The 19,123-nt window shown below is 37.4% G+C and overlaps 1 protein-coding gene across 3 annotated transcripts in view; it reads right to left on the reverse strand.

Annotated features, from left to right (window-relative positions):
* The window catches only part of LOC145783527 (uncharacterized), a 33,678-nt gene extending 22,000 nt beyond the window's left edge, over window positions 1-11,678 (reverse strand). For 2 of the 3 annotated variants that reach the window (XM_082595418.1, XM_082595416.1), the window contains exons 1-3: window positions 11,450-11,678; window positions 2,663-2,854; window positions 2,184-2,326 (exon numbers count right to left, since the gene is read on the reverse strand). In XM_082595418.1, coding sequence (XP_082451544.1) covers window positions 2,184-2,326; window positions 2,663-2,839 — 320 coding nt within the window. In that variant the 5' untranslated portion in view covers window positions 2,840-2,854; window positions 11,450-11,678. Of the gene's footprint in view, window positions 1-2,183; window positions 2,327-2,662; window positions 2,855-10,681; window positions 10,780-11,449 lie in introns of all 3 variants that reach the window. The other variant, XM_082595417.1, reaches the window with a different exon arrangement.
* Between the last annotated feature and the right edge of the window lie 7,445 nt (window positions 11,679-19,123).

A 19,123-nucleotide genomic window follows, 5' to 3' on the forward strand; every position in this document is an offset into this window, starting at 1 on the left:
TCTCAATCAACCTTAATACAAGTAGAATCAGCATTAGGTTGTTGACTAAGCAGAATGTGTTACAACTGTCAGTTGTAAAAAATACTTTCAGGAGTAAATTTATTTCACATTTTCAGGTTGAAAATTACTAGTACATAGAAGTATGGTGAGGAATTACAAAATAGGTACCTAAATCCACATTACATAAAAAACAATCAAAAGGGACGCAACAAACTATTGCGTTGTCGTCGTCAACATAAACAGAAAACCTAGGTGAATGTCAACGCTAGCGACGTAACTAACCTAAGGCTGGATTCCCATAGATATAAACGAAGAAAAATTGAGCAAAGTATAAAAACCGCAATGTTTAAAAAGATGCAAAATTTTGATAATGTTAATATTTGTCTTAGCGAGCAGTCTCAAAGCCGCTGTTTACATCAATATTTGCTTGAAACTATGTCACCATGTCTAAGCCTGTCGCAAAAGCTTGAGCTTAGTCTTCACAAAACAATGAAATTACGACAGTTGTAAAATACAGCCCAAGAACGCAACGAGCGAAATGGGAGTTTGGTTTTTAACGATCTGTGGATATTCATCCGCAGGTCAGTAGTCTCAGGATATGAAAAATAGTGCCAGTTGGCCCAGTTTCGCCATGTGTCAGAAATCGTTGAAAAAGGTTTCACTTTGAAAACAAATAATGCACTATGTGGTATTTAACGACGCTGAAATATACCTAACATGATGGGAAATTACACACATACCTGAAAAGGAATTTTGCTGCTGAAACGCGAGTGACTTTTAATCGTCGTGTTATTGTAAAACTAACACAAATTTAACTAACGTGTTAACTGTGATCGGCTTATAGTTTCTCAATGTAGCCTACTATACGTATCCAGCACAGTAGGTCTAAAGGCTAATTGCTTTTATTAAGTTCCACATATTCAATGTAGACAATTTTACAATAACTTAGCCTAGTAGTGACAATGCTAAATTGGAATCGTTAACTTTTTACATCACATCAACCAAGGTCGTGACGTGCATCAACATTTAAAGATATTGATCAGTCGTTTGTGTCAACATCAATTCAAAACAGTGGGTAATGTCATTTGACTTTCCGCGCGGCACATGGACTTCTGATACAACTGTCAAAAACCCATACCATATTTTCAAACACTTAGGGCTGAATGCACTAGCAGCGTAATTCAAGAGTTACGAAAACCGACCGATTATAAAGTTTACTACTTTTTTGCTTTTGTGTACCAACAGTAAACAGTAATCCTTTGTATAAAATCGCCATTTATTCATCCATGGAGGAACTTCGCACAAACTGATTCTCGATTAACTAATCAGACCGTTAGCTCAACCGGCCGCTTAAAAGATCCGATGTTTGTGAATCTAACTCTTAGGCTTCCAAATATTGTAATCATAGTGCGCTCGTGTGTGTATGCACTGAAACTTTTAAAGTGCAGAGAGTATTCTACTTTTGGGGTAGAATTACTGATATACGTATAACATGGTTTTGTAAAACACACAATAGTATTAACAATAAGGAAATACAGTATATATACCGTATATAGGCCAAGTAGCCTACAAATGGTAATATAAATACAAAATACTGTCAACACAACTGAAATTACAATAAAGCACAAGTGCTTTGTGAAAAGTTAACCAGCTTTTCCGCAGGGCTTTGTCTTGGCATGATACTTAAGGCATGCTTAAAGGTGGACACGAAGTTGGCTTTCTTACCTTACCGTTCATTCAAGAAAAAAAAAAAATTAATCACCGGACATTGGGATGAATACAACAAAAAGTGATCATAGTTATTGACCATTTACACAGCTTTGATGGGTCATCGTCATCAATAAGAAAAGAGTTTTGCAAGTGGTGTGTATAAGTGTTTGCTAAAAAAGGAGGAGTTTTGCTTTATTTAGACAGACAAATACACGCAGCTATTGAAAAGAGAATCGCAATCACGATAAGTTGATTTGTTCATGTTTATTAAACGCGTAACCTAGAATGAATAGAAATAGAATATTAACGTTAGGCTCGTAAATTCCTTTGAAACCACGCATACCTTTGCAGAACAAACACGAGACGCCTCTGTCATATTTTATTGCATAATCTGCATGTTGTAGCCTACAGAAGAAATTCAACAACCTTTTCATTTTCACATTTTCAAATAACAAGATACGAGAATTCCTTACTCGATTTTTCTAAACCTTTCCACTCCTCCTGCAACCAACTTCATGCCACTTTGCAGCTGCTGTAGTTGGTTCACTCTGTGACCAGCATTCGGGGTGTAGACGTTACGCACAGCTCCAAAGGGTGCCTTCATTCCCATGGTTACCTAAAAAAAAACAGTTTCAAACAAAAAGTTTTAAGTTATTGCACTGACACAAAGGTTACTCTAGTTAGTTACATATAATAAGATAACCTGAACCGTGTAAACGTGGACAATTTGGAGTGTAAACTCAGGACAGCAACTGGCAAGTTCGTTCTTTAACCAAACGCGAACCCGCTCCACAGTACCAAGTTCGCCATTATTATTTCTATTCGAATATGGTGGAGGAAGCCGGTATAAAGATAGCAAAATATTTAATAAAAAATGATGCAAATTACTGAACATGAGTGGTTTTATTTAGTCATCGACTAACAACGCTGGACTGCTACACTTAGTACAGACCTGGTTTAAAAATCCATCGAAGTCGCTGATGTGTTTTCGATTGACTACAAATTTACGTCCAGCAAAATATTTATCTCCATTGAGATAGACGTGAACATTCTTTGCTGTCTCAGGCTGTTGCATCTTCATCAAGTTGTGATGTTGGCTTCCTTGGTCAGGTTGTTCAAAGGTTGTCATCTCGTGTCAGACTTGCTGAAAAGACAGCACACACAATGGCGTGACTTTGCTGTAGGCTATCTTTCTCTTTTAACTCCGCAGGAATGGTGATGGGAACTGGCACCTTGCCTTTTGTAACAAAGTCAGTGTTTTATCAACTTAAACTGTAAAATAAAGTCAAGTTTTGTATGAAAGGTTTATAACTTAGCATTTTCTGTGAAGAAAAATCACTCACATCAAAACAAACGATAGAAAATTACTGTATTTGAAGACAGGCGCGTATCAAATCTAGCATAAAATGTTCTTTTTGCTTAAACACTAATCTCAGTCTCGTTGTTTTGTTGCACTCGCTACAGCCTGAAAGCCGTTCAATAGAAGTTTTATCTTCTTAAAAATATCACTTTCTGGTTTAAAGCAAGTTAACTGTCAATAATTTAGAAAAACCGAAATATCAAAGTCTAACTTTTCTGGCTCAAACGAAAGCTCCTTTCACAAGACGTCCAGCAGAAGCAAAGCGGATGTTGATTTAGAATTTCAAATATTATCGTCTGAACTTCTGATTTCGAGTGCTGCTGCAAGTTATCACAAGTGAAGACAATGACGGGTATTGCCAACTCAGAACTCACAGTATTGCATTTTTGACTCAAAAATGTGAATGCGGCATAAAAAGCTTGGATAAAACACGTCGGACTAAAGGCGGCTGACCGAAAGGTGCTCCTGAAGATATTCAACCAGAATAATATGCATTCAGAAATAAAGCATTGAAGAAATTGCAAAATGCATCGAGAAATTATACACTTTTCCATAGAAAACCATCGCCTTGACGGAAACACATCGGTCAAAGGTCACAAATGACGTAAACTCCAGTCTCAGGAAAGTCATTAAAGTTTTAAGAAAATGGTTTGAAAACCATCTGTCTCGATAATTAGCACGAACATGCTGTAAATTCTGCCTGATCGTAAAAACGTCAGACAACAAACTAATGTGCAAATCCCAAACAGACAATATGAATAGTTAATGAAAACAAGAGCGTTTACCTGAATACAAAGGCTTTGTCAATGAGAAGTCACTCAACCCGTTAGTTGCATTCAATAAATTTCAACAGCACACAAAACACAACAAAAAAACTCTACACTAGAGTATAAAAAAAGTACCACTGCAACCATTATACATTGTAAAGTAGGCCTGCACTATGTTTGAGAAAAAATATTTATACCAAAAGAAGTAGGCTACAGGTTAACTTTGATGTGAATTAATTGTATATAATAATAATACAGAAACAAAGACTTAGTTCATCTGAAACAACATACAGTTCAATAACACTTTTCAATGCCCTTGCACCTCGACTGGAGAAATTTTTTTATTTTTTTAGTAATAAACTTTTTTTAAGTAATATACTAATCATTAACTATGAATTCTTAACTTTCACTTTCAGGCTGCCTCTGGCCTCAAGAGTGAATATCCGCCTGTTAACTTGTGGTAAAGTTGTCAGAACTGTCGTTTTCAAGCATTCACACGTTTTGTTAGCGTTTCTTTGAATTTAATACAAACCTATGTAAATTTTGTTAAGATAATAACTACTGCCAACAGTTTTGAAACTTTCTTTCAAATGCCGATTCACAAAAGGTGCTAACATTCATCTTTCAACTCTAATAAAATCCCCACATGCTATGCTGTATTGGCTTACTGATAAAAAAAAATGTCGTGAGAGTCCTACTGCCCTGCTACTGCAATCATATTTTGTTGTATTTAGCTTGCGAAAGGATGCTTGATAAGACATTAAAACAAATAGTCAAAAAATAACATAGAAAAACCAACACACCAGCTACTTGATTCTCTCGACCTTGTTATCTTGTATGCTTTGAAAGCTACCGACTAAAATCACAAGCTAAAGTGATAAGTCTACCGGCAGTTTGTCCAGGTGTGCCCTTATCAACAATGGTCTGCTACATGAAACAAAGAACTAAATATTCCAAGCTGGCAATTAAACAAATCGCTTTATCACATCCACACGGCTGGTTAAAAAGATGTACCTCCTTATACATTAACTTGCTGCTAACACAACTATTCAGTAAAAGGCAGAGCCCTCGACCTTGCAGTGGCGAAGATAAAGGCTCATACGAAGAAATGTCCAGGTACATTTAAACCCCGGAAAGTTGAACCATCTTTCCTTGTTCGTTGATGTTCTATTGTAGCTTGTACTTACAAACACCACAATGATACTTTTGAAAAAGGTGTGTTATTATTGTCAATGTTAGTGTATGGGATGGTGGTAGACAGTCAAGGAGTAAGGTGTAACGCGTTTATGATCACCGTGGCTAATCATTAATCGCATAACCACCAATGATTTAAAATAAATTATTACTACAAAAGTTAAGCTAAAAAATTTCACTGAAAATGTTATCATCGAAAATCGAATGGATTCCACGTTAGCCGTTTTTTCGTAGCGAATGGAAATGCGTTGCTCAAGCGGACATTTTGAGGGGTCGAGTAGAGTGCTGAATAGACTAAAATATTTTTTCAGTTAAACTTTGATCAAGTTCATGTTGAGTTTTGCATTTTTTTCAATTTTAACTTTTGTTTTTTTGAAACATATACGTATGAACTACAACTACCTTCAAATTGACTTTGAAGGTACATGGGAAGAGGAAACAGGGACGTCCAAAAAGAACAGGTGAAGAATGAGGCAGACAAAGTCGGATTGAAGGAAGATGATGAAGTGGATAGAACGAGATGGAGAATAGGAGTGAAGGCAATCGCTGCAAGGAAAGAATCAGCCACCCCCACTAGTAAGGACAAAACCGAATTTGGATCATGACGACAAATATTTGATCACAAATTGGTCAAGCAGTGTGTACGAGTGCACGTTACAAAGCTTCAAACAAGCACCACCCTGACACTTCGTGGATTGTTACTAGTAGGTGTAAATATTTCTTGGTACGCGAGACAGGAAATCGCTTTACGTTTCACTAAAGCGAAAGCGGTTGTTCGAAACAAAAATATTTCAAGAAAAATCAGCAATAAAAACAACTAACACTATGTGATAAACAACAGTAGTAATAAATACAATATGTTTCGTTTCAAAATTAAAGCAATCTCGCTTTGTTGTACACTCAAAGCAGCACACAAGAGAATTTTAATTGCAGAAAGGGTCAAAAAATGTAAAGTGCTTGATTTCACATGCAAGTTTGCTGCAATTTTTCTGTTCACTCAATTCCATTCAATTCTTAAGCTGTATTTTTAATCACCAAACATTTGTCATTTTCGATCACGTAACAATATAAAGCTTAGCGACGACTGAGGGTATTGAGTACCTACTTTAGGAACAAAAATGCGGTATGACAAAGAAAAAGAAAAACACAATTCAGTATTGGATTACCTGCTGTTATAACAATTCATGTCTTTACGAAAACAAAACAGTGCCACACACCAGACTATGGCAAGTATTGTTACAAGTTGCTCTTCGTGTTGTTGGCACAAACGCGCTGCCATAACAAAACAATCTGGTAAATGTAACCAAAAGATGTGTCAATTTACAATTCACTTCAAACAAAGCGAGCATGTTGTCACAATATTCCTGTGTCCTGCCACATTTCGCATTGAGAAAATTTTAATCCGAGCACTGAGATGGTTCTATTTGCAAAAGTTTGCTGAATAACCAAACCCTCAATTAGCCTACGGTCAACTTTATATGCTGGTAACATAGAATTCTAGGAGCGTACAAAACGTATCTAATCCATTTGTTGTAAGTCATAACCAACAGAAAATTTTATATAGACCACCCCATGGTATGGAAGGCCTAATTTCCATCGATGACGACACCAGGCAGTGGCTAACCAACAGATGCCCTGACATATAGCGACAATACGAGAGAAGAAGAAGAAGAACAGAAAATTACATTAAAAACAAGATTATTGAGGCACCTTTCCAGAAATACATCCAAATTTGTAACCAATAAACAAAAGAAAGTCGACAGATTTTCTCTTTACATTTTATAACTCTACCCTATAGGTGTTGCTGTTCTTTGGAAAAATGCTTAAGAGAAAATCTGTCGACTCTCTTTTGATTATTGAGACAGACTACTCAACCCTTTTATTTCAGTAGCCTACAACAAAATACTGTAGTGAACTGCAGTAGGCTGCAAGGGCGTGGCATCTAAACATGATTAGGCCTACCGAGTTGAATAGTTGAAACATGGACTTCTAAATAATAGAATCTGGACTGGAAACCGACTTTACGAAGTGTACAACAGTTGGCCAAAAAGTTACCAGTTCTTATTTTAGTGCTCTTTCAGTTGCTGCCCCACCCCCTCTCGTACAGTACCAGCACTGTACGAGTTAGGGTTATTCGCTAAGGGAGGTTTTTGGATACCTTAGTAACTAACCCTAAACTTGGCTGTTGGCCAACTGTTGGCCCACTGTTCTACCAACTGTTTGGCCAACTGTTGTACACTGTGTAAAGTCGGTTTCCAGTCCAGATTCTACTATTTAGAAGTCCATGGTTGAAAAGTCATCCAATCAGTGGTTCATTTTTTCTGGAAGATTCTTTACAATAAGTTTTCAGGGAATTTACATATTTAAGACAAGAGACTATGTAGCTAAGACTCTGTGAAATCATCAAGTAGCTTAAAGTAATTTTAAACAATTTTTCTCGGTTGTAAACTCGTAAAAAACTGTTTGAAATGAAACGGAGTTCTTTCGCCAAAAAAAAATTCTAAACCAAGTCAAGGCAAAGAGATTTTATGTCAAAACGGAAAAGCACAGCTTTGTTTTGAACACTCGAAAATTTGAATGTAACAGAAAGCCACATTTTACAAAAAAAAAAAACGTTGATCAAGGCACCACTTTTAAATTGAGTAGGTCTATGCTTTGTGCGCTTGAAGATTCATGAGCGCTCCATTTTCATTTGAGTTGATATTGGAGTGCTTTTTATGAAGGCTGGCCTGTGATGCAGCTGATGCACGCTCTGACAAAACAAAGGCACAGCCTATCGCTTTTTGGGTTAAAAAAAACGCTGTGTTTATGCACCCCAGCTTAAAATTGGGCAGATTTTGTTTTAGTAGGCCAAGAGGTTGCATGGCTTTTGAAAATTATCGCAAAGCAAAGATCTCAACAATTTTGTATGTGGATGGTAGGAAACCGACTCTGTAAGTTAAGGTCTGCTACTATTCGGTGAGTCCGATTCGGTGAGTTCCTAACCTCTAACCCCTAACCATAACTCCTAACCCCTAACCTTAAAACGGCAATGATAATTAGGCTACGGTACCCAATAATTTAAAAAAAAAATTGAAAAAATCCCCCGTTAAGGGATCGGACTCACCGAATCGGACTCACCAAATCGGACTCACCGAATCGGACTCACCAAATCGGACTCACCGAAACGGGCCATTCCGGTAAGTTACGGTGTTAACATTAAAAAAATTGTTTTTTAAATAATACATATTAAATGTATAGAAATATTTTTCTTTCAATGCAAACCTCCTTTTCTTTTAATTTTGTTTTAAAACAACTTTTTAGTGAAGAATGCATTTTAGTTTCATAGTACTTAAACTTCAAAATCGAAACAATTTCATTTTGTTTGTACTCAAAACAAAATATAGCAGGATCTTAAAAAGATCCTTAAATTTAAAAGTAGCCTACATGGATTTGTGTATGGCTTTTTATGCAGATTTAACAACTATTCAAGATAAGAGTATTCAAAACTAAAATATTTAAAAATAAAAATCATTACCGTATGTTATTTGATGGAAGTCCCTTTGTTTTGCATTTTATGAAGAACTTCATTAAAAACCGCCCTTTATAGTATAAACTTTGTTTTAGTCGACAACTCGACATATATCACTACTTCAAGTATAAGTACAAATTGCCTTAAGTTTTTTCTTGCACACAATTTAGTATTCAACAGATGTTGGTGGTTACTGTCGTTTCTCGTTTGTGAAGTTGGTCATGAAACGTTAGTTAAACTGAAGGCGCTTTCTTGGCAAACCAAAATAAATGAAGTAGGCCACTATGGTGCAGGTTTTCAGCAAATGAAAGAATCTGCTAACATAGCTTTTATTAACAAAGTGACCGGAAAAAGAATGGTTTAGTTCAACTTCAAATGACACCAAAATAACACAATTATACTCTGTTTTTGTAAAAAGAAATTTATATTTGGATGGAGACTGCTAAATGTGAATCTGATGGAGACTGCTAAATGTTAAATGCTGTTCACACACTTCATGTCTTGGTTGATTCTAAACTTTGATGTGTATACCTGTCATAGCATTGATAACCAGGGCAGAGACTTGTACACCAGCTCCCATGAATTTGACAAAGCTAGCTTTTTGAAACAAGAAACTCTTTGAATATATTAAAAACTTCAAAAGCTCTTCCTACTTGGTCATGCACTCAAACAAATGGTTTCTTTATGTTAAATGCTTCACAATAATCCCACTGAAATCTCATAAACTAAACAAGAGGGAGTGGAAAGAAGAAAAAAGCATTATGACATCTTGAAGTCAACTTCCCTGTCATCACAAGAAAACATGCAATGTAGGCATTTTACAGTGAAAAAGTACAATGAAGTGTTGGGAAAAAAACTTGCTATATACATAAATTTAATCACACTTAATGGTGTAAACCGCTTTGTGAATGTACATGAAGCAAAATGAAACACAAGTACAAAAAGAAATGCAGTGCAATTTCACCTTATCATGCTGTAAGGCAGGGGTGTGCGACATGCGGCCCGCAGGCCAGATGTGGCCGCGAAGAAAAATTATGTGGCCCGCGAAGATGTGCCAATTTTGAATTGTGTGTGGCCCGCGAAACGTGTTTATAATTTAGTTTAGTCTGGTACGTGTGAACAACTCATTGTGGAGTGGATTATTGTAGATTTCGCACAGCTTCTGTTAACCATTTTAGAAGTCTCCCACCGGCCACAGCTAATCCATTGTATTTAATTATTTGGAATGTAAAAATGTATGGTCACATATAAGGAATTATGAACAAATTACGACTTTGAAAAGCTCAAGTACAGACAGGAAATCTTTTCCACTTTCCAACTTTAAGAGACTATGGAATGCATCCTGAGAAGAAAACTGAATTTGCTGACCAACTTAAAAAATTGTTGTATGAATTTTTGGCTCGTTTCAAGGACTTCAAATCTCATGAACATTTGTTTGGTATATTCACTTCGCCATTCAGCACAGACATTAACAAAGCATCAGAAGATGTAACTTGAACTGATTGATCTTCAAGAAAAAACAGATTTGGAAGCAAAGTATTTAGAAATGAATCATCTTGGCGATTTTTACCGAAAACATTTCAACTAAGATGACTTTCCTCATTTGAAAAATCCACAGCTTCAAAAATGGCTCTTTTTGGCTCAACGTATTTGTGCGAACATTTTTTTTCTAAAACGAGCGTCATGAAATCTCCCTATTGGTCGGTTCTGACAGACAAACACTTGGAAAATGGACTTCGAATTGTGATCACTTCTATTAAAGTAAATTTGGAAAAATGCCGTCGGGATAAGAAGCCAGCTCCAAACTTCGCACTGAGCTCGTTTAAAGACGGTGTGACAATAAATTTGAATAGCAGTTTTCTTCAGAAATTTATGCGTCTTAACTTATTATTTCTGGAAGGAGATAACCCCTAATAATGCCATAAGAATAACATGAATAACAAAAAAACTACTCTTTTGTGCCTGCAACTACTAGAAATCATATGTTAAACAAACGTGCAGCTGCGGTTTTACCCAGTTATTCATATCTGGCCCTCCCGTTATAAAGGTTGCACACCCCTGCTGTAAGGTTTATCTTAATAAAAAAATACAAATATCATATAATCACATCATAACTCAGTTGATAAGAGCTGGACTTACTGCACGAAGAAACCTCAAGGTTAAGCGGCGCTGGTTTGCCTCTCATGGTATGCTCTTGAGCAATGCATTTTCAAGGACTGCTCTCCACTCAGCGGCACCTAATGAATGCAATAATTCACAGACAACCATACTTCAAAACTTCACTCCTCTGCCAATCTTGGTGACAGGGCATGCACCAGTGGTTTAATGCCTCTACAAGTATGAGAAACTGCCAAAAATCACCTATCAGAAGCTTTTTCAGTTCTAAAATAAAAATTCAAACCAACCAAGGGGCTTGTAGGTTTTAAGCCGCCAGCACTTTTATGAGAAAAAAAATAAAGGATAGATGTTGCCAACTATTGGGCATGGGCGGCTTAAAACCTACAAGTGCCCCAACCAACTACTGTAGGCTGCCATGCAATCTAATGTTAGGCCTGCAGTACAGGATAGTGTAAGTCGAACATCATAGATTAATTCACCAACTGGTTGTTGTTTCTTTCTCTAAGCTTATTAACAGAATGATTTTCAGCTACTTTTAATTTATGGAATTATTCACTACTAATTTAATTTTATCCTATTTTACAGCAGTGAAATTTCACTAAAAACGCATTTCACTCAATAATCTAAAATTTCCAAATTATTAAAAATGAGCTAAACCTTGCTGTGTTACGGTACTAGTAGTACCGTAGTGCCGTAATCACTAGCTTACTTACAAAAAAACTAGTATCAACAATACTGTAGTGTTAATCTCATTCTTAGGAAGTAGCATGAAATATAAAAATAACTAACCTGTCCAAATCATCCCTGTGCTGCTTAGGCATTCCATGATAGTCCTGCAATAGGCCTACAGGTTATCGTACCTCATAAAAGTAGGCCAGTCCTTCTCTTATCTGCATTACCAAAACTCCAACAAAGCTTGATAAGCAAAGAACCGTTTTATGTTTATAACACTCTAGGCCTAGTTTTACAAATGATGCTTAACTATTCCTTACGTTTTACATGTTGCGCCATGTGTTCAGTAGCCTAGGTAAGTTTTGAAACGCCACATGAATTGTAAGCTTTGAGGATGTTGCTATGCCATTTTCCGCTAAGTGGCGTATTATTTTGCAAACACAAGCATTTACTTTTTGTTGTAACAGTTTATTTCACATCACACCACAGAAAGGTAGCCACTGAGCTTTCAAATGATACTGCTTCAGTGAAACATTTTTATGTTATAATTTTAATTTTGGCGAAGAGGTGATTTTCTTAAACCATAGACAGATACAACCTAGCAACCACATGGCATTTACCATAATACAATAGCAGGAAAATAAACTTTAAATTACAAACGTTTTCGGCCATATACTCATGTTAGCCCTTATCAAGTTACAAAAAAACTGATGCTATAGGCCTACACAAATTAAAAATACAGAACTGATCTACTTATAAAAAAGAAATGCACAAGAATGAACCGGCAAGACAGAGGAGAGGCAAAATCACATGACGCTTAATTACGCAAGAAAACATGACGTAATTATTAAGTAAAACGTTTAGTAAATAAGGGTCACCTGCGACAAACAACTACTTATTGAGGCGAGGATTGCAAGATTTTATGAGCAAAGCCTCGTGGATTTTTGTATCAAATTAGGTGAAGCATCTACGTAGGCTATAGGCCACAATTATTCTAAAAGCAGGGGCGGATCTACCGGGTGGGCCTGATTGGTACAGGCCCACCCAGATTAACAGTGGGCCCACCCAAAATCAGATTCATGAAAAAAACATATTAATGTTTAAGAACAACCAAGTGGCACTAAATTGTCTGCGGCATCACTATTTCACAGCATTTGTAAGAGATAATCGGTAACACTACGTTTTTGTGTGCTGGCCCGCCGTGGCATCATTGTTGAAAGCCCACCAAGATATTTCCTAGCCCCACCCATAAATTACGTTCTGAATCCGCCACTGTCTAAAAGACTCCAAGAATGGTTTAATTATTGTCTGAATAAGTTTGACAATCGAGTAAGCTTATATGATATGGCACTTTTTTTGTTGAGAGCAGTTAAATCCAAGTGCTCCCTCACTTTCGTGGACATAATAATAGTAGGTTACACGACATTTAAACACAAAAAGGAGAGAGTCCTAAATTTAAGCTGAAAATAATAACCGACTTTAAACGTTTTAAACACCGAAATAATATCACTGTTGAACTTTAATTTAATAAAACTAGACATATTCTTGACAAAACGTTTGGATTCTTCACCAATAAATGCACAGTGAAAAGGTTTTTTAATTCGCGTTCACTTTCCTCCGCCTGAGAGGCAGTAAAACTTGAATCCAAAATGTTGTTATAAAAACATTCTTATGTTATTATAAATTTTCGCCAAATGCAAAGCATACTGTAGTGCCAGAGAGCTCTGTCTCTGACGTCACGCGCTCCACGTCACTAGAATTGCATTCCAGAAGATTCTGGCCCTTGAGCGCATACCGCGGACTGCTCTCACGTCTCGAAAATTCAATCCAGCAATCAACCTTTTGTAAGGCGCCTTGCCGAATTTCAACTATAGTTCATCGATACGTAGATCTGCCGTCGTGTTGCGTTGTATGATCGTGTGTAAAGCTCGCTATTCCAAACTAGAACCTTTCTTAAGAAGCTTAAACCACAATTATAATCAGTATTATTATTGCTTCTGCTGCTGCTGCTGCTAGCAGCCTATAACGTTTTTGGATCAGTAGGCTATAGTATTATGTTTAGAACTTGTAGGTTATGCTATGATTTTGGTGCAACAGTAATATGATTTTTGACTCAAGACTCCATTCTCAAGTCGATTCCGGTTGTAATCGAGCTAGTTAACAATGTAAAAGCGACAATAGATTATAGCCTATCCAGTTTTGGTGGTGGAGCGTTAGTCATTCCGGTGTTTTTCTTACTTTTTGTGTTAGTGGATTCTATTCCTTGAAAGCGCTACTCAGTCGAAAATTAAAATCAATATAATAATTTATTTGCATCAGACAAAGCTGTCCATATCCAAAACAAAACAACAAAATAATACACAAACTGCAAATGCACAAATAACGAACAACAAGTAATATGATTTTTGACTCAAGACTCCATTCAATAAACAAGTACACTTGTAAGCAAGCACTATTCGGTTGAATTTGAGTCAGTGGACGATACAGCAGTAAAGACGACTTCGTGTCCGATCATTCCTTGCCAACTTCGCCCAAGAATGTCGCCGTCAGCGTGTATGCTGAACAGCAGCGTCCGCTACACATTCCATCAATGTAGGCTAATATGTAAATGACTATAGCATGGCCTGCAGATTGCCGTACAAATTTAAGTTCCCGTTACTGGCGGCGACGACTTCAGTTTATGTAGTCATTTTTCTAGTCAATTAGTAGTCAATTTTTAAAAATGTTGTGTCTTTCAATCAAACTAATATAGCCTACCAGCTTGAATTTTGAAATAATTATCAGTTTCTTTGTTTTTTAATGTTTATTAGTGACTTAGTAAACAAAATATCTAAAGTTCTAAACAAAGTTTCTTAACAGTCTTTCTAGGGCAGGGTTACTCAACCAGGGGACCGCGGTCCGAATCCGGACCTTCTGGGTGTTGATAATGGACCTCGGGCTCAAAGAATAACGTCATTGCCACGTTTCTGTCCCTCTTTAAACAGATTTCCACTGGGAGGAAGCAATTGTCCCTGTGATTATCTTAATAGCTGGGCGCTTCTCCTCCCAGACCCCAACACTTTGTCAAAAATCCAAGTCAAGTTACATTTTACCTAAAAAAAATGGCTCGGTGCTGGTACTGATAGTTTTACTTTCGTGGTTGCGTATGAAATAATTACCGGACCGCTAAAAATATTCATCTTGTCAAACTGGATCTTTGTTAATATTAGTTGAGTAACCCTGCTCTATAGGGTAAATATTGCGCAATAAGCTCAGATTTATTTTTTTAACATCTTGCCTACCTGCAACTTCATCAGGAATAGGCCTATTATTTTCATCAAGAATGTCATCATTTCCTTCTTCGTCGCTGTCAATATTGTGCGAACTAGCTAGAACTGCTATTGTTTTGTTTTTTTATATATATATATTATTGGTAGCCCACTGGGAACTGGGGAGTAGCCTAACGCTTACGGCTAACTGTTTCCACTTTCAATTAAAGTGATAGACCAATTGAGGACCTGTGTTTAAAACGTGCTTCAGGCCCTTAATTTCTGTTAAGAATGAGTACTGAAATAAAAAAATATGGGGCGTTTAATTCAGAGATGTACGTATACGCCGTAAATGTTACGCCGTTTACTTGCGGCGTAGACTTTCTGTTTACGCTAACGCTTACGGCCACATTTTTTGAATAGTGGTCGCTTGAGGCTACGCCGTAAAGTTTTCGCGGTTTTTTAGCATATAGCGTCAACGTATACTTTTTAATGTTATTTTTTCGCTACAACACGCCAATACTTTCCAGCGCTACAGTTGAAAGAATATTTTCAATGGGCAAAGACATATTGAAACCAAAACGCAGCAAAATGTCAGATGAACACTTTCAGATGCTTGTGTTTCTTTGGGAAAATTCAAAATAAAACTTGTTTGTTTCGAGTGGTTTATACCGTGTTAATGTTTGACACCTAGCAAACAAAATGAGTTTACGCTAGTGTATGCGCTGACGCTGACGCCGCCAACTTTTTTTACAAATTACGTTGACGCATACGGCGTATGGTTTTTCGAACGTTTGCGTTTACGCTGACGGCGTCAATATTTTTTTTATACGCGTACATCACTGGTTTAATTGACATTACGCATCTCGCACCTTTTGGTAAGGTTCCGGCCCGTTCAAAAGTACCCCTTGGACTCCCTGTCAACGCTATTATTGGTGTGACATCATCGGGTTTGGAAGGATTGTGGGATCTGTCATATTAGCCTATGCCCTATGTTATGTAGATTTGGCGAAAAATGCGTATCATATAGTTTAAATCCTACATGAAACAATAGCCTACGCCAAAGGGAGTATGGAGAAAAACAAAGCAAGGCCAGTGGCGTAGCGATAGCTCCCCATTGGATATTGTGGACATACCCGAGGGCGACCGGGTCGTGGGGGGAGGGGGAGCAAAATATAGCCTAACCTGGGCTACTTGATTTTGTAAGATTTGAAATAGTCTTAGTAGAGATAGATGAAAACTGAAACATTTTTTATGAAGCATTGTTCTAAACAGGGTATAGGCTACCTTATGAATAATATAAGCCAGTTTTGCTTTTTCTTAGGTTCTTGCAGCTTAAGTCTCTTTATTTTACATGTCCTGTTAGGCTTCATGAAGTGTTAAAAACAAAGTTTTAAGGAAAAGCGTTTAGGCTACCACGAAGGCAGTGCCGGATCTGCCATTAGACTAAAAAGTCTTGCCTAGAGCTTCAAGTTTTAGGTGCCTCAAAATTTAAGATAGGCTATACCACGTAAATATTTAAAAAGGTTTTAACAGGGCCTTTATATTTGGAGAGACCTTCACCTGGTAATGGCATGAAATTCTCTGGGAACCAGTTCTGATAAAGTAAAGTGGGTATTCATAAACAAGTCGTAATGCAAATTAAGTTTCTGTTGTGTTTGTTTGGTTGTTATGGAAGGGACGTAGGCCTATGACACAGGGTTACATTTTTAACTGTTACTCTGAAAATGGCTTGATTGTTAATAGTCATTGAGACAATTATTTGCTAATTTTTAACTAACGATGTTAGTCAGTTGTTTTCTTTGAGTAACATTTTCTCTTTTACAGTAGGCTAATACTTCACAAAATGTTTCTCGGCAGCTGATTTGTAGCAAGAATTGACAGCGATAGACACCGTGTTTCGCCCTTGTGCTGATAGCCGGGAAGAACGCCCCTTCCTTCACAACTTCACAAAATGTTTACAAACAAATTACAAACTGTAGTTGTCTTCAAATGGTTAATTTCAACACTTGCGTGCAGGGGCTAAGTCTAGGAAGGGCAATTCCTCCCCAGTGGCGTATATTCAGGGTGTTCAAGGTGTGCACTGCACACCTCAAGAAATCCAGGAAAAAAGAAAATTTCCATCGGTTGTCGATGTTCTTTACTTTCATGATATTCTAACATCTTGCTGCATGCTGATTGCTTTCTTTTCAATTGCAAAACTCGTCCTCCCCTTCTAATTTTAATACTCCAACGTTTGAGGTCATTGCCTTTAATTTTTTTCGGTCATTACCTTTAAGCTGGGTGTGCACTGACACCTTGGCGAGTGCTATTTAAAATAAACAATTAAGAAAAATGACGTCACAAGGCAGCGAAAACAGCAATGGTTTTAGGTCAGCCAGGCTGTGCACTCGCTGATCTGCACACCTTGGCGCGTCATTGGGGGAATCCCAGGCAATAGCAAGTTTTAGCTTGTTGGATTAGAGTTTGAGGTGATCAGCGCTGGAAACAACTTTTGCTACAACTGAAGCAAAAGCAAGCTTTCTACGACGATGTAATTCAAAAATTTATTGCACAAACAAGAAGAATCGAATTATGCTATAGATGAATTTTCCTTCTGTAGTCGAGGTGTTAAACATTTTCGTTTTTACTAAGTAGTAGGCTACGGCGGATAAAAGTACAGCCGACCAACATAGCAACCGACTTTCTTTTCTTGTTTATTATCGAGTTGCTTTGCTATTGTTTTTTGTTTTAACTTTCACCTGTTTGTTTTTAATTTGCTTGTACATTTCTCAAGGTGTTGCGACCGTGCCTAATCCTTGCATGAAGTAAATCATTACCATCTCGAGCACGCTTTAACTTTCGCGTTTTTTCAGACTCCTGCTGTGTTATGGCAAGTGATATTGTTCGTTTTGATGGTCGGAAATAAAAAGTGAACTGAAGTATGTGACTTTAGAAATGCAACTTAATGTTTGATATTATTAAGTCTTTCATTCAATGCGCTGTCAAATAAATATCTATTTTGTATTCTTCTCCATTCCGACAACATTATTTTTGTCAGTTCTGTTCATGTTCAGAATTTGTGCTGAAAATGCTCTCTGAACGCACCAAATTCAATGTTAATTTAAAAAATTTTGTGGGGGAGGCCCCTCAGACCCCCCGCTGTTGCTTTGCCGTCACTGAACACCCTGTCAAAGTGGTCACGGTACGCCACTGTTCCTCCCCCTCCCCGGATTTTTTTTATACTTGCACCGAATAACATTAAGCTAGGTTATTGGACAATAGATGTTGATGCGCTGTCAATGTTAGTTACATTTTTTTTGAAATGACAAAATTATCATTTCTGTCGGGCGGCAATTGACTGATAGGTCGTATGGTCGTTTCGTTGTCTCCCTGTTAATACCGGCACGGGAATTTGTACCATTTTTGCGTTGTAGGCCTATATACCACTTGCATATTTCTACCATGTATGATGTAGGTACGGTACTGTTCCTGGTAAATAAACCACTACTTGATTGAGTAGGCTATCAGGTCTCGCAATGATGTAAATAAACGGAACAGTTGTTTTGGTTTTATGGAACTTAAGTAAACTTTTTACCCTCTGTTGCAGGCGCGGATTTATGGGGGGGGCCCGGGGGGCCCGGGCCCCCCCCGAAATTTTGTGAGGAATTGTTGAAATTGTATGTTTCCGCATCAAATGGTTTGATATGCTTCTAAACAGCTAATGTTAGTCCCACGGCGGACTTAACTTACCACGGGGGGATAGGTTTTTGTTATTATGGTTGAAATTACCCATCGATCAGACTCCGTTATTTTCTTTCATACAACTTCAAATACATTTTAATAGTAACATTTGTTGGAGCTGAAACCAACGCTGAACCAAATGGCGTCAGTTGCAACAATCTGTAACCCCTAAATGGCTCAGTGGCGTAGCCAGGGGGGGGTTGAGGGTTTCAACCCCCCCCCCCTTTGGCACGCGTGTGACGTCACGATATTGAGAATGATGCTTTCAGTCTCTTTATGTCTCTAAAACAAAGTTTACTTAACTTTAAATGAAACTGCATTAAATGAGCGAGTTTTGCCAATACCAAACATTCAAATATCTCAGCCAGGAATTAGCAACAAGAAAACATAGAGACTTAGCTTTATTTCCGAAAAATGCCGAAGAAAACATGATCTTATCCTTTTGTTATGCCACCGGACAGCACCATTTTATAGGAATATTCATACCTACATTTTTGTTGAAAATGCTCTCAGAATGCACAAAATTTAAAGTAAATTTTCAAAATTTTCTGGGGGAGGCCCCCCAGACCTCCGCTGCTGGGTGTCGTCTTAGGCGAACACGCAGGCGGGCTTTGCCCGCCCGACGTCATAAAAAAAAACCTTTCAAAATTTCTAGCCAAGCCACTGGAATGCCTGTTTTATAGTTTTTAGTCTTCTTTATAATTTCCATCAATTACGTATATGCCTGCAAACATAAAATATATCCAATTGGTCATGGATACTCCATGCAGGGTTTTAAACCAGATTTCAAGTTTACTTTGCATGCTTAGCAATTTTTATT

Source organism: Aplidium turbinatum, chromosome 14 (assembly GCF_918807975.1).
Source record: "Aplidium turbinatum chromosome 14, kaAplTurb1.1, whole genome shotgun sequence".
Classification (NCBI taxonomy): domain Eukaryota; kingdom Metazoa; phylum Chordata; class Ascidiacea; order Aplousobranchia; family Polyclinidae; genus Aplidium; species Aplidium turbinatum.